The sequence below is a fragment of the Anabrus simplex genome, chromosome 3, assembly GCF_040414725.1.
Source record: "Anabrus simplex isolate iqAnaSimp1 chromosome 3, ASM4041472v1, whole genome shotgun sequence".
NCBI lineage: Eukaryota > Metazoa > Arthropoda > Insecta > Orthoptera > Tettigoniidae > Anabrus > Anabrus simplex.
Window position 1 is genome coordinate 383,480,626 of NC_090267.1, and position 14,006 is coordinate 383,494,631.

At 38.3% G+C, this 14,006-nt stretch overlaps 1 protein-coding gene across 2 annotated transcripts in view; it reads left to right on the plus strand.

Moving 5' to 3' along the window:
* Positions 1–935: 935 nt before the first annotated feature.
* Positions 936–14,006, plus strand: part of LOC136866407 (uncharacterized) — an 85,625-nt gene continuing 72,554 nt past the window's right edge. The window contains exons 1-2 of one of the 2 annotated variants that reach the window (XM_067143331.2): positions 975–1,023; positions 13,771–13,852. Coding sequence is in view for 1 of the 2 variants with exons in the window: in XM_067143330.2 (XP_066999431.2) it covers positions 1,003–1,023 (21 nt within the window). In the remaining variant the exon portion in view is untranslated. Of the gene's footprint in view, positions 1,024–13,770; positions 13,853–14,006 lie in introns of both variants that reach the window. The other variant, XM_067143330.2, reaches the window with a different exon arrangement.

Consider the following 14,006-nt stretch of genomic DNA (forward strand, 5'->3'; position numbering starts at 1 on the left):
TAGTATGGGTACCTGGTCATGTGGGTATCGAGGGCAATGAAAAAGTAGATTGTCTTGCCAAACAAGCTTCTCGTCTTCCTGTTCCGCATACTAACAATATTGTTCCTGCTTCTGATTATGTCGTTGTTATCCGACAGGATGGGCGTCAAGACTGGCAGAATTTCTGGAGAGAGACTGCACAAGTCAAAGGTAACTTCTATTATCATTTACAACCAACCCTCTTGGTTAAACCTTGATTTATACGAGGATCATATTCTAGACGACATATTATTAACATAATTCGGTTACGGTTTAATCATGCCCTTACACCACAATATAGATCACGTTTCCATTTAACGCAGGATACAAACTGTTTGTGTGGTACCAATATTAGTAATGTCGACTCCAACCACATTTTATTTGAATGTTCTTTATATGCCAACCCCCGTAAAAAACTTATGACTAACCTCAAGCGACTCAAGCAGGTCTTTCCAACCAGTGTTTCTTGTTTGCTCTGTAATCCTACAGTCGAGATTATTAGAGTGCTAAATTTGTTTCTAGATGAAGCCAATATCGTGTTATAATTCTGTCCGCAATATATGGTGAGATTTTCTCATGCTTTTGATGGTTCCATCTGAGTGATTCCTCATATCATTAGTGTATTCCGTGAGGGTGCTATTTCGGATTATCAGAGTGTGTGAAACTTTAGAAGAAGTGTGATTGCAAGATTGGAAGTTTCCCGTATGAGAACAGTGTGCTCTAGCAAAATAGGGTTATTATGTGATATAGTGAAGAATAGTGTTTTGTGTTTTCTACTTGCAAGCTCAAGCATCAATTATTGATCTGAAGTTTTTCATTTATAGTAGTGTGTTTACATGAGTAAGCGAGTATTGACTGGGTGAAATGTCGTAGACACAGCCCATAAGCATCAGCAAGCAAGCAAGATTTTTGTCAGTCGGGATTGGAGTCAAGTCCTGAATGTAGAAGAGGGAGAAGAAGAATAACTGAAGAGACGGTATTGAAATGGCGGGAGATTGGAAACAGGTATTGTAGAAAAATAACGATTTTCTTAGTCACCTTTTATAGTTCTTTCCAAAACGTAGGCAATAATAATAAAAAAATTTAAGACCATTTTCTACTCCAAACAAATCCGTCTCTCACCACCAGGTCATGAATTAGCTATTTATTCAGGTGGTTCGAAAAACTTCAAGGGATTGGTGCTGCTTACTAAATACCAGAACAACACCTTTCACGCAAATTTTCACTACCACACATCCTGTCTATATTCACTGCAAACGTTTTTGCCATAAGACTAGGCTCCAATATATCTAAAACACATAAAACCAAACAAAGCTACAATTTTTACTGGTTCTCTTAATGCCCTTACAGCACTCCAATGCAATAACATTTCAAAAAATTGGTATATTTTCAGCGTCAAAAAGCTACTATATGATTTAGAGCAATGTGGTCTATACATCACTTTTGTATGGATACCAGGTCATTCAAATATTGCTGGCAGTATGCAAGCTGATCATCTGGCAAGGGAGACTACTGTTGAAAATGGCATAAACTTTAATATATATATCAATCCCATTTACAGACTATCAGACACTAATAAAATATAATATATTATACTTCAACTATGGGAAAAATCCGCAAAAACAAAAGATTGTTTTTATTATAACATTCAACCGCAACTGTAAACAACATTGGTATTTTAAAGGCAAATACACACGTCAACATGTCATCAACATCATATGTTTAAGTTTTAATCATGGTCTAACTCCTGGTTACAAATTTTGTTTCCATTTAGCAGTTCTTGTCATGTCATGGTGGGAGATGTTAATCATTTGCTCTTCCAGTATACTAACTTGGAAACTCCATGTCAAACCATTGTGAAGAATTTAATTAACCTGAAAATCTCATTACCAACAAGTGTCGTGCCTGTTGCACAATCTATCACCAGAAATTGTCAAAATAATAAATGAAATTTTAGACCACTGCAATCTAACATTATAACAATATCTGTTCATCATTATTGTATTTGTTTACAAGTTTAATTCTCAATTCCATGGTTCAGTCTTCATATGTGTTTATTGTAAACAAATACAGGGTCTTTTTTATGGCTTGTCCTTGTGTCAGGGGAACACGCACGGAAGGCGACAGCCGGGTGACTCATTTGTCGAGAGATATATCGCTCTGAGTGGTGCTGCGGAACCAGCTTTAAAAAAAAAAAACCAGTACCTCGTTCATCACTCGTGTATTATAAATATCAAAGGATGCTAACTTCTAAACTCAACTGCACTAGAAACAATTGAAGTGCTCATTGTGTGGTTAATGGGTAAGGTATGGGTATGGGTATAGTTTTAGCTATACATATCATGTGCAATGAGGGAATCCCTATTTAAATTTCATTTAGTTAATTTTATTTAGTTAATCTTGGCAGACCCTTTGATCTATACAATGAATTAATGTATGGCATTCTAACTACGTTATGGTATGTGAAGAATACACCAATCCCTCCATGCGCTATTATGTAAAAGTCAGTCATATTTTGATTTATGGTTTTATTCACCTGAGTGTTAGTACTTTGGGATGGAGTGTGGATAGCTTAGTCTTTCAGTGTTAACCTAGACGACACCTTTTGTTTGGGGAGGGTGGGGGGAAGGTAGAATACATCCCCAATATCATCTGATTGTCATAACAGGCAAGTAAAAGGCATCACCCCCAAGTTGGGAGTGTAGATTGATGACGACAGGGCTCTGGCATTGCTTTCAATTACTTACTTATCTGACCTTCCTAGTTCAATTCTTGTTATGTTTGTGAGGCCGCAGGAGTTTTTCATTTTCACACCATTTTTGGCCCTTCCCTGTCTTTTGCCGCTAATTTTCATTCTTTGAAGGATTGGCACACTTCTTTTTCTTTTCTTTTTCCGTCTGATTAGTGTTAAGAGAGGATGGTTGCCTAGTTATATTTCCTATTAAAATAGTAACAGTAATCAACACCATCAAACCCAAAGGACTCTACAAGTCTCATATGGAGGAATTTGGGTGCTGCTTTGCTTCTTATCTCCTTTACCAAAGGTTTAGTGCTGGTATGACAAGCTTGAATTCACAACCTTGAAGCTATGACATAAAGTGACATGCACCTTCAAATTACCGAGCAAGTTGGCCATGCGGTTAGGGGCACGCAGCTATGAGCTTGCTTTCGGGAGAGAGTGGATTTGAAATACTGTCAGCAGCCCTGAAGATGGTTTTCTGTGGTTTCCCATTTTCACATAAGGCTGTACCTTAAGTAAGGCTCAGCCGCTTTTCCTTCCCACTCCTAGGCCTTTCCTATCCCATTGTCACCATAAGACCTATCTGTGTCGGTGCGTAGTAAAGCCAATTGTAAACCTTGAAATTGTGATGTGAAGTGACTGTCATGAAAGCACATGGACAGGTCGTCTGAATTTTGTTGTATGTTCTTCTGTCAGTAACATTCTTCATATTGCCTGGATCCTTCACACATGTTATCATGAAACTATAGTGCCGGTTGACTGTGCTATGATGCAAATTAACCGGTATGTTTCGACGCTGATACAGTGTTTTGTTGTTGGCGTTAGAATACACAATGAAATACAGATGACCTGTGTGTGTGCTTCGTGACATTCACTTCATGTCATAATTTCAAGGTCATGAATCCAAACTGGTTGTTCCTGGTTTACAGGATGGATTGATTGATAACGGGAGCTGATGATCCACTGTTGGGCCTCAGCATATCTTCGCTCTTGGAAAAAAACCTCCTATGTGAAATATTTTAGCTTAGAACTTTGGCCGGTAAGGTTCTGTCATCTAAGGTGCAATATTCTGTGAATATTGTCAAGGCATTCTCGCTCTTTATAATGTATGTGCTGCGGGTCAGTATATCTCCGAAATTATCACATAGGAGGTTTTATCCCGGCAACGACGATATGCTGGTACAATTGGGTTCAAAGTTCGTAATGTTCATGAGTGTCTGCAAGGTAATTGGTACATTGATCAACTTATTTCAGGTTAAAACTAGTGGCATTTTGGCAATTGAATGAGATACGTATAGAGTTGTAAAACTTTGAAGAACTCAATTTCACTGCATTCTTGCATCTTTTTCTCCAAGGGTTGAGTTTTGCAATGCACATGTCGTCTGTTACTCTGTCCATTCAACATGTTTATGGTTGTCCTCTTGGCAGATGACTAAGGTGTGTCTTTGTAACTGAGGTGTCAGTGCTATGACCATTGTAGGCGTGATGCCCACATCTTCTGTGTGACTGGGTCAACTTTATCATCTACACATCATCATTCCTTGTATGATCTAATCTGTTCAAACCAATGGACCATCGGAGCATCTTCATTTCCAATGCATGAAATGCCTGTTTTGATGTTGTAGGCCAGCCTTGGATTCCATAAAGAGCCTCATTGGTCTAGTCCAATGTAGCTAGAATACTAACAGGTAGGCCATTCTGGGGAGCTACACCGCCATTGGCTGCTGCGGATGACGTCACCCTGAGGATAGTGCAACCGCCAGATTCAATGCCTTATGCATTACAGTTTACTGTTAGCTGAGTGTTTTGTGTTAATATTGTTCGCTATTTTAATAACGCTCCACTTAGTTGTGAAATACAGAAATCAGGTATCTTTAGAGGACATAACATTTAAAATTAATACAGAAACAGACACAAAGTAATGAAATGAAATAAGGATCCACCTATAATACTATTCATTTCATTTCATTACTGCACTTTGTGAATCTTGATTCAATACGGACCATATAATGAAATTCTTCATGTTGAATAACGGTAACATAGCGCATCAATTCTTGAACTGTAATGATACACATCATTCACAGCGGCGATTGAGAAATTGAGAAAAATAATAAATGAGGTAAACACTGAATTTAAGACTTGTTAACTTGAATGTCAATTGCTATCCAACTTATTATAGTTAATTATCACAGTTTAAAAAGGAAGAAAAATACGAGCGTTATACTGTATTACATGTAGAGTAGGTTACAGGAAATGGAAATAATTTAAGAATATTTTGTTATACATTTAGACTTAAATTCTGTTGAGGATTAGATATTAACTCATCTTAAATGATGATGATTCTACCCAGAGAAGATTCTTTTTCACAGCATTCTTTTGTAAATTGTCCATATATCCTTTCTGGTTCAAGTGTCTAATCGTAATGAATATTCTTGTTCTCACATACAGCGAAATTATTTTGTTGTGGATTTCAGGGAACTTGGAACTTAAAATAGACACTAAATATTTTATCACTCCTTCACACTTAGCATTTTGTGATCCATGGAAACTGCAAAACACTACTTCAAGCTGCTTTATTTTACACATCCACTCAGAGGTAGGAGAAATTATGGAAATTATGGAAATGCAGTCACGTCTATTGGAGTCCACTGTATTAGGGATACAGTGAACAGGAAATGAACCCAGAGAACTATCAATGTGTTTACATTTAAGTTATGTAACCTGCAAGATATTTCAACGCCTCAGGTGTTACATCATTGTCGTCATTGTGATTGGAAGCGGTGTCTGTTTCTTCTTTTAACAACAAACCGATTTCTGGATTTGAATGGTTTAAGTTTTCTGGATTTACATAATCGTCATTGTTTTTCTACAACATTGATGCATAGTTCTCTGGTAATTAACTTGTTAAAATACTCATCACTTTCAGGTGGTTGCAAATATGTAGCAGGCTCACTTCTGTCATCTGCAACAGATGCAGAAGATGACAAGGTAATATGTCCTGCATTTCCTGTCAGTATTAACAACCACATTCTATTTTTTTACTTTGAACGGTGTCGGATTATTGTAGAATACAGCAAGTCCTTGAATTCTGGAAAATAAATTTTCTAAACGGTCTTAATTCAGCCTCGATGTTAAAATGTACATAGCTCCGATAGCTTTTATGTCACTGTAGAGTCCAAACAGTGAATTGATGGTTATAATGAAGCCTTTTTGAAACAGAAGGAGACACTGGTTTTGTTTTTCAAAGCAGATGGTAGAGCACACTTCCAGAAATGTTTTCACTGTATGTTCTTGACTTTGAAGTTTCAATCCGTACCCACTTCGAAGAGGTGTCTCATCATCCTTAGGATATCTGGAGTTTAATACATCAAATGTATCATTCACAAGCTCTATAAATTGCCCTTCCTCATCTTTATTTGAACTGTATCAGAGAGCTTGAGCAGTGCAGCGGGAAAACAGCTGGGCAGCAATTCGAACATTCTTTTGAAGCGCATCCTGTTACACTGAGGTGTGCCTCTGAAATGTGATAGGTTATAGTTAGTTCGCCTTTTTGGCTTTCTAGGAGATCTTCGATGTCCTTCTTGCTCATCACCTTGTTTCTAGGGAAATTGACTCAGTTATCTAAAAAATTGTTCCTAAGGAGTTTGAGCAGGTGAGGAACGTCACAGAAGACCCATATTTTTCTGCTTTGATCAACCAGGTTTAAAAAATAAGTTTTATCAGAAGAAATACCTTGCTCCTTCCACATCTTTGAGTTTTTACCGCCCTTGTCACAAGTTACAGCAATAATATGAATTCCAGCATCTTCAACTTCTCTAACAATATCCTGCAATAATGAGCTGGTCATGGTCACATCGAATTCATAATATATAGGCTGCTTCGATGACGAAAGCAAGCCACAAATCATTACAACCAGTACATTTTTATATGGACCTAAAATTAAGTCATCAGATGAATCGTAACACACACGACCATCTATGTTCATTTCATCAAAGTTGATAACTGCTACCTTCTCTAAGCGCTTAAATGTTTCTGCCTTTAAAAAATAATGAAATGGTGTACGGCTTTTAGTGCCGGTAATGTCCGAGGACAAGTTCGGCTCGCCAGATGCAGGTCTTCTGATTTGACTCCCGTAGGCGACCTGCACATCGTGGTGGTGGTGATGATGATGATGATGATGATGATGATGAAGACGACACATACACCCAGCCCCCGTGCCAGCGAACCAATTATGGTTAAAATTCCCGACCCTACAGGGAATCAAACCCGGGATCCCTGTGACCAAAGGCCAGCACGCTAACCATTTAGCCATAAAGCTGGACGTATCTGCCTTAGCCTTAATGAGATCAAGAACCTCTTTCAGAATTCCAGGTTTGCACTTAAAATGCTTGGCCCACGACAAGGTACAGGATATCCCTGTTTTCGTAAATAAGTATATGCCTTAGGAGAGAGAGTTCTTAAGGTAAGGGCGTTTGCAATGTCCTGGAAGCCCCACTTCACTGCATACTTCTTCTTTAGGATTGTGTGGACGTTTTTTAAAAGGTGCAGCATATCTGGGAACTTTGGACTTTTTAAGAGCCATATTATCTATCCTTAATGACAAATTTTCCGTTTTCAGTCTGTGTATTTCTGTTTTCAGCTGATTGATTTCTTCTTTTGTGTTGTCATCTGCCTCAAGAATCGGGTTCATACTTGTTGACTGGTGAAATTTTAGTTTCTTGGGAGATAGATCTGCTATTCTGGACAAGGCTCTTTATAGGATGGTTCTGTTCTGACATCTACGATCTTGGTCGGATATCGCCTATAAATAAAAATAATTTATTTTTAGAACCTAATTTAATAATTTCTTTGTCAGTAGGAAATAATAGTCATCTTTGCAGTTTAAGAAAGAAGGGAATATAGTAACAGGAATAGCCTATTTATAATAATTTCTGATTTTTCCCCTTCAAAATATCAATACAATAATTATTTTAATACCAATATTGGGACAAATGTTACCTGATCGTCATCATTTCTTGAACTTGTAGCATAAATGTTATTTCCATGCCAATTAGGAATATTTTGGTGGGGGAGATATGTCATTTGCCTTCAATTTCCTTTGTAATGGCAAGCCCTGCAGTTCGTTTTTAAGTTCCGTTCATAATCATCAGGGAGGAAATGTGCAGAATAAATTTTGGCAGTGTTAGGGTTGATTTTATCAGCTCTCTTCAACCGTAACATCCATTTAGCCCGTAAATTATAATATTTTGGGAAGCCGTGATAAATTGTTCTCAGTTTTATAGGCCACATTTTTACACTCTGCAACAGTGCAGTTATTCCTGCTTTTACTCATTTTACCTTCGCATTGCACTAAATAACAGCAAGTATTCTATACTTCACTCACACATTGTACTAATTTACTTAGTAAACACGCATTAAACACTTAAATAGCTGACAGGAGACCGCTTACTAACGTTACCACTTGGAACACACTGTACAAGTGTCCTCACAGTGACGTCACATGCCATGAAAGCAGTAAGCGCGGGAAAGCGATTCTGGCACCCCCTGGGTCTAGTCAGTGTGTGGTAGACTTTGCGTTTTAGATGCAGTGGAACTTTCTTGTCGTAAAGTACGCAGCACCATCTACAGATCCATCATTGGTAGTGCAGTTAGAGGTTATGCATGAACCCAGATATTTGAACTGGCTGTGAATAACATGTTGGCAAATATATTATTGGGGATCAAATAAATTTTCATGAAAAATGGAACGGTATATGTAGGTATTTTAAGGCGAAAACGGGTTCTAAGAAGTCATTCCAGGGATCATTAGTGAATAAGGGGCGTGTATATGTTAAGACTTGTTGATTATAAGAATAATGTCCAGGTAGAGGAGGACTTGCAAATTACTGAAATTAAATTCATCATCATCATTTCCCTTTATCCAGCTGTAGGCGGGTAGGGGCAAATATAGGTCCTCTCCACTTTCTTCGGTCTTTCCACCACTCCTCCTCCAACACTGTGTCCCAGTACAGGTTCCTTTCTATAATACTGTGTTGGATTGTGTCCTTCCATCTCAATCGTGGTCGTCCACGGTCTCTCCTTCCTTGAATTTGCATTTCCATCTCCATCACCTTTTTTGGCATCTTTCATCACTCATTTGCTTTATGTGCCCAAACCATCTTAGTCAGCTCTTCCCTATTCTATCATTCATTTTTTCCACTCCAATTTCTTCCCAGATTTTCTCATTCCTTATTTTGTCTCTTTTACTCTTCTGTATCATACTCCTCAAGAACTTCATTTTGGCTGCCTGTATTCGACTCTCATCCTTCTTTGTCATTGTCCAAGTTTCTGCTCCGTAAGTTGTTATGGGTACGTAATACATCTTATACACAGTTTCCTTTACTTCCATTGGCACATCTTTGGCCCATAACATATTTCTTACACTATGATAGAAACAGCTTCCAGCTTGAATCCTCTTTCTAATCTCAGCATCCAGTCGAGCATTTTCCATTAATTCACTCCCCAGGTATTTGAAAGTCTCCACTACTTCCAGGGGCTTGTCTGCAAGTCTAATTTGACCTTTCCCTGCTTTCTCTCCTCTAGTCATAACAAGAGTTTTACTCTTTTCTACACTTATTTTCAAACCACATTCTTCGATCTTCCCATTCATCACATCCAACTGTTCTTGAACCTTCATGTCCTCTTCTCAAATCACAATATCATCTGCAAATAACATGATCATTTCTCTTCCTCCATATGTTGCTTTTGCTGTTCTCATGATGTCATCCATTACTATTGTAAACAGGATTGGCGATAGAACACTTCCCTGTCTCAGCCCACTAGTTATTTTGAACCAACTTGTCCTGCCAACTTGTATTTGCATGCAACTACAACATTCCTTGTACATTGCCATGATCATTTTTAATAATCTCTGTCCAATTCCTTTTTGCACCAGACTGTCCCAAACTTGAGTCCTGGGGACACTGTCATATGCCTTTTCATTGTTATTGAATGTCACCACCATATCATTCCCATATTCCCATTGCATTTCCATTAGTTGTCTCATAATGAAAATGGGCTCTGTTGTTGACCTTTCACTTCTGAAACCAAACTGATTTTCCTGTATGTGATTTTCAACCTTCAACCTTACTATACTTTCCAGTATCCTGTCCATTATCTTACGAGGGGAGGTCCCGATGTCCGCATCACCGATTTTGTTCAAACTTTCTAGGTTGGTAGTACTACATCACGAAAACACACTGGCAAAGTAGTAGCGCGCAACTCTCAAAAATTTCCAAAAAAAAAAAAAAAAAAAAAAGAAAATGTCAGGTAAAGTTATGTGAGCTTTAGCATATGAGGTACCATCAAGCGAGAGACTGGCGCGGTGGTCGAGTGGTTAAGGTTCTTCACTTCAGTTATGATGATGGCGAGTTCAAGTCACGCTCGTTTCAACTTCTTTTTCTGACATTTACTGATCTCCTTTTTCCTCATGTTGTGAATAACAGCGGTAGTTAGTCACTGTCTGACCGAGTTTGTGTCGTGTAATGGTTGTGTGCAATGTAACCAGACGTGCTCATCATAAGTACAATCGGCATGGAGATCTCACATGTTGAATTATGTTCGAATGAAAGTGTTTTTGAATGTGAAGCTGCGCAAAGTGCAAACGCGTTCCCGGGAGAGCAAGCAATAAATAAACAGTTGAAAAGGGCCATGGCTTACGTCGAGCACCTTCTTTATATAAATCACTTGCTGTTCCTGGTGACTCCGTAGAGATTAAGGAAGAGGCCGAATTATTGGGAAAGAAAATTTTAAAATCTATTTTGACAGTAATAGAAGAAAATAAATTTTTAATAGGTGAAAAAAGGGGCAAAGGGGGGGGGGGGGGTAAAAAGCTGGTAGCAGCGTGACTCAAACTCGCCATCTTCATAACTGAAGTGGAGAACCTTAACCACTCGACCAGCGCGCCACAGTGTTTTGCTTGATGGTACATGGCATGCTAAACTACTCTTAACTTTTTTCAAAATTTTCAAAATAGCTTTTTTTCGAAAATGTTTGAGAGTTGCGTGCTACTACTTTGCCAGTGTGTTTTTGTGATGTAGTACTACCCAACCTACAAAGTTTGAACAAAATCGGTGATTCAGACATTGTGACCTCCCCTTGTTTGCAACATGGGATATCAGAGTCGTTCTTCAATACATTCTTATCATCTTTCTTGAAAATTAGGATGATTATTTCTTTTTGCCAATCCTCAGGGACCTCATTCTCCCAGACAATCCTGAGAACTCCATATCTCCACTACAGGCCTACAGCTCCAGCTGCCTTTATCATCTCCACTGAAATTTCATCTATTCCAGCAGTTTTTCCATTCTTCATATCTTACTACCATTTCAATTTCATTAATTGTAATTTCTTTGTCCATTTCTTCATCAGCTAATTGCCTTTCCTGGTCGTCCATTGAATGACTGTTATTATTTCTCATGTTCAGCAACTTCTGAAAATACTCTCTCGTTCAGTGAATGACTGTCATTAGTTCTCATGTTCAGCAACTTCTGAAAATACTCTCTCCATCTATTTCTTATTTCTTCTGGCTTTGTTAATATTATGTCACCTTCATCCTTCACAAATCTGGTGTTTACTTGATCTCTCCTTTTGTTTCTTAAGATAACATACAGTAATTTCTTGCTGCCCTGCATGTCATCTCCCAATTTCTGTCTGAAAAAGGCCCAGCTTTTCCTCTTTCCTTCTTCCACTACTTTTTTGGTCAAATTCTCTGCCTCCACATATTTTCTTCTACTTTCTTCAGTCTTAGATATTTTCCATGCTTTCCATGCCATTTTCTTTTCCTTCACTTTAGTCTTTACCCTATCATTCCACCAGTGTGTCTCTTTGTCTTTCACATTGCCTGATGTTCTATCCACATTCCTTTTCTACAGATCCAACCATTGCTGCCTTATTTCCATTCATCTTCAACATTCCCTATCTTCGGCCTGGGTACCAAGGGTATTATTTCCCTTTGAAATTCTTCTTGTATGTTTTTCTCCTTCAACTTCCATACTTTAATTCTTTTCTCTCTTCTTAGTGGGGGTTTTTCAATCTTGCCAACTTTCAATTTTCCCCTATCACAACTCTGTGATCTCCACCAAAGGCTTCTTCAGGCATGGCTGTAACATCTAAAGGTTCTGCCGGTGTTCTTTCTCAATGATTATATAATCAATCATGGTCTTTGTTTTTCTGTCTCCCCAACCATACCTTGTAATCTTCTGACTGTTCTTCTTCCTAAACCAGGTGTTTCCAACAATCATTTGGTTCCTCATGCAAAAATCCACCAACAACTCTCCTTCTGGATTTACTTTTCCATATCCAAAGGGCCGTACAACATCTTCCTTTCCTTTTCTTTCCATTCCAACTTGTGCATTTAGATCTTCCGTCAATAGCACTTCCTTAACTTCTATCTGTCTCTCCACTTCTTCTAAAAATCCTCTAAAAGTTTAACTGTGATAATATATTTACAAAAAGATACAAATTTTGAAAGCCAGAAAAACAGGGAATGATAAGTTTTCTGGGGATATGTTAAGATAATGGTATGGGATATCAATCAATCAATCAATCCTGATCTGCATTTAGGGCAGTCGCCCAGGTGGCAGATTCCCTATGTGTTGATTTTCTAGCCTTTTCTCAAATGATTGCAAAGAAATTGGAAATTTATTGAACATCTCCCTTAGTAAGTTATTCCAATCCCTAACTCCCGTTCCTATAAACGAATATTTGCCCCAATTTGTCCTCTTGAATTCCAACTTTATCTTCATATTGTGATCTTTCCTACTTTTAAAGATACACCACTCAAACTTATTCGTTACCGGGCGAGTTGGCCGTGCGCGTAGAGGCGCGCGGCTGTGAGCTTGCACCCGGGAGATAGTAGGTTCGAATCCCACTATCGGCAGCCCTGAAGATGGTTTTCCGTGGTTTCCCATTTTCACACCAAGCAAATGCTGGGGCTGTACCTTAATTAAGGCCACGGCCGCTTCCAACTCCTAGGCCTTTCCTATCCCATCATCGCCATAAGACCTATCTGTGTCGGTGCGACGTAAAACCCCTAGCAAAAAAAAAAAAACTTATTCGTCTACTGATGTCCTCTCACGCCATCTCTCCACTGACAGCTTGGAACATACCACTTAGTCTAGCAGCTCGTCTCCTTTCTCCCAAGTCTTCCCAGCCCAAACTTTGCGACATTTTTGTAATGCTACTCTTTTGTCGGAAATCGCCTAGAACAAATCAAGCTGCTTTTCTTTGAATTTTTTCCAGTTCCTGAATCAAGTAATCCTGGTGATGGTCCCATTCACTGGAACCATACTCTAGTTGGGGTCTCACCAGAGACAAATATGCTCTCTCCTTTACATCCTTACTACAACCCCAAAATACTGTCATAACCCATGTGCAGAGATCTGTACCCTTATTTACGATCATATTTATGTGATTACCCCAATAAAGGTCTTTCCTTATAATACCTAGGTATTTACAATGATCCCCAAAGGGAACTTTCACCCCATCAACGCAGTAATTAAAACTGAGAGGACTTTTCCTATTTGTGAAACTCACAACCTGACTTTTATCCCCGTTTATCATCATATCATTGCCAACTGTCCATCTCACAACATTATCGAGGTCATTTTGCAGTTGCTCACAATCTTGTAACTTATTTATTACTCTGTACAGAATAACATCATCTGCAAAAAGCCTTATCTCTGATTCCACTTCTTTACACATATCATTGATATATATATAAGAAAACATAAAGGTCCAGTAATACTGCCTTGAGGAATTCCCCTCTTAATGATTACAGGGATTGATAAAGCTTCATCTACTCTAATTATCTGAATTCTATTTTCTAGAAACAGAGCCACCCATTCAGTCACTCTTTTGTCAAGTCCATTTGCACTCATTTTTGCCAGTATTCTCCCATGATCTACCCTATCAAATGCTTTAGACAGTGCTGTATATGAAATATTTATTTATTTACTGTTTACATGATGGAGCTGTACCATATGAATGGAGAGTTGCTGTCACAGTCTCAGTTTACAAGGGAAATGGTGATAAACATATAGTGGATAATTACAGGTCAGTCAGCTTGATATGTGTTGGATGTAAAATCTATGAAAGCACTGTTTCTGATTATATTAGATGCATTTGCACAATTATTAACTGTTTTGATAGAATGCATTTGAGATTCTGAATTTGACTCTTGATTTTTCCTAAGACAATTTTCTGATTA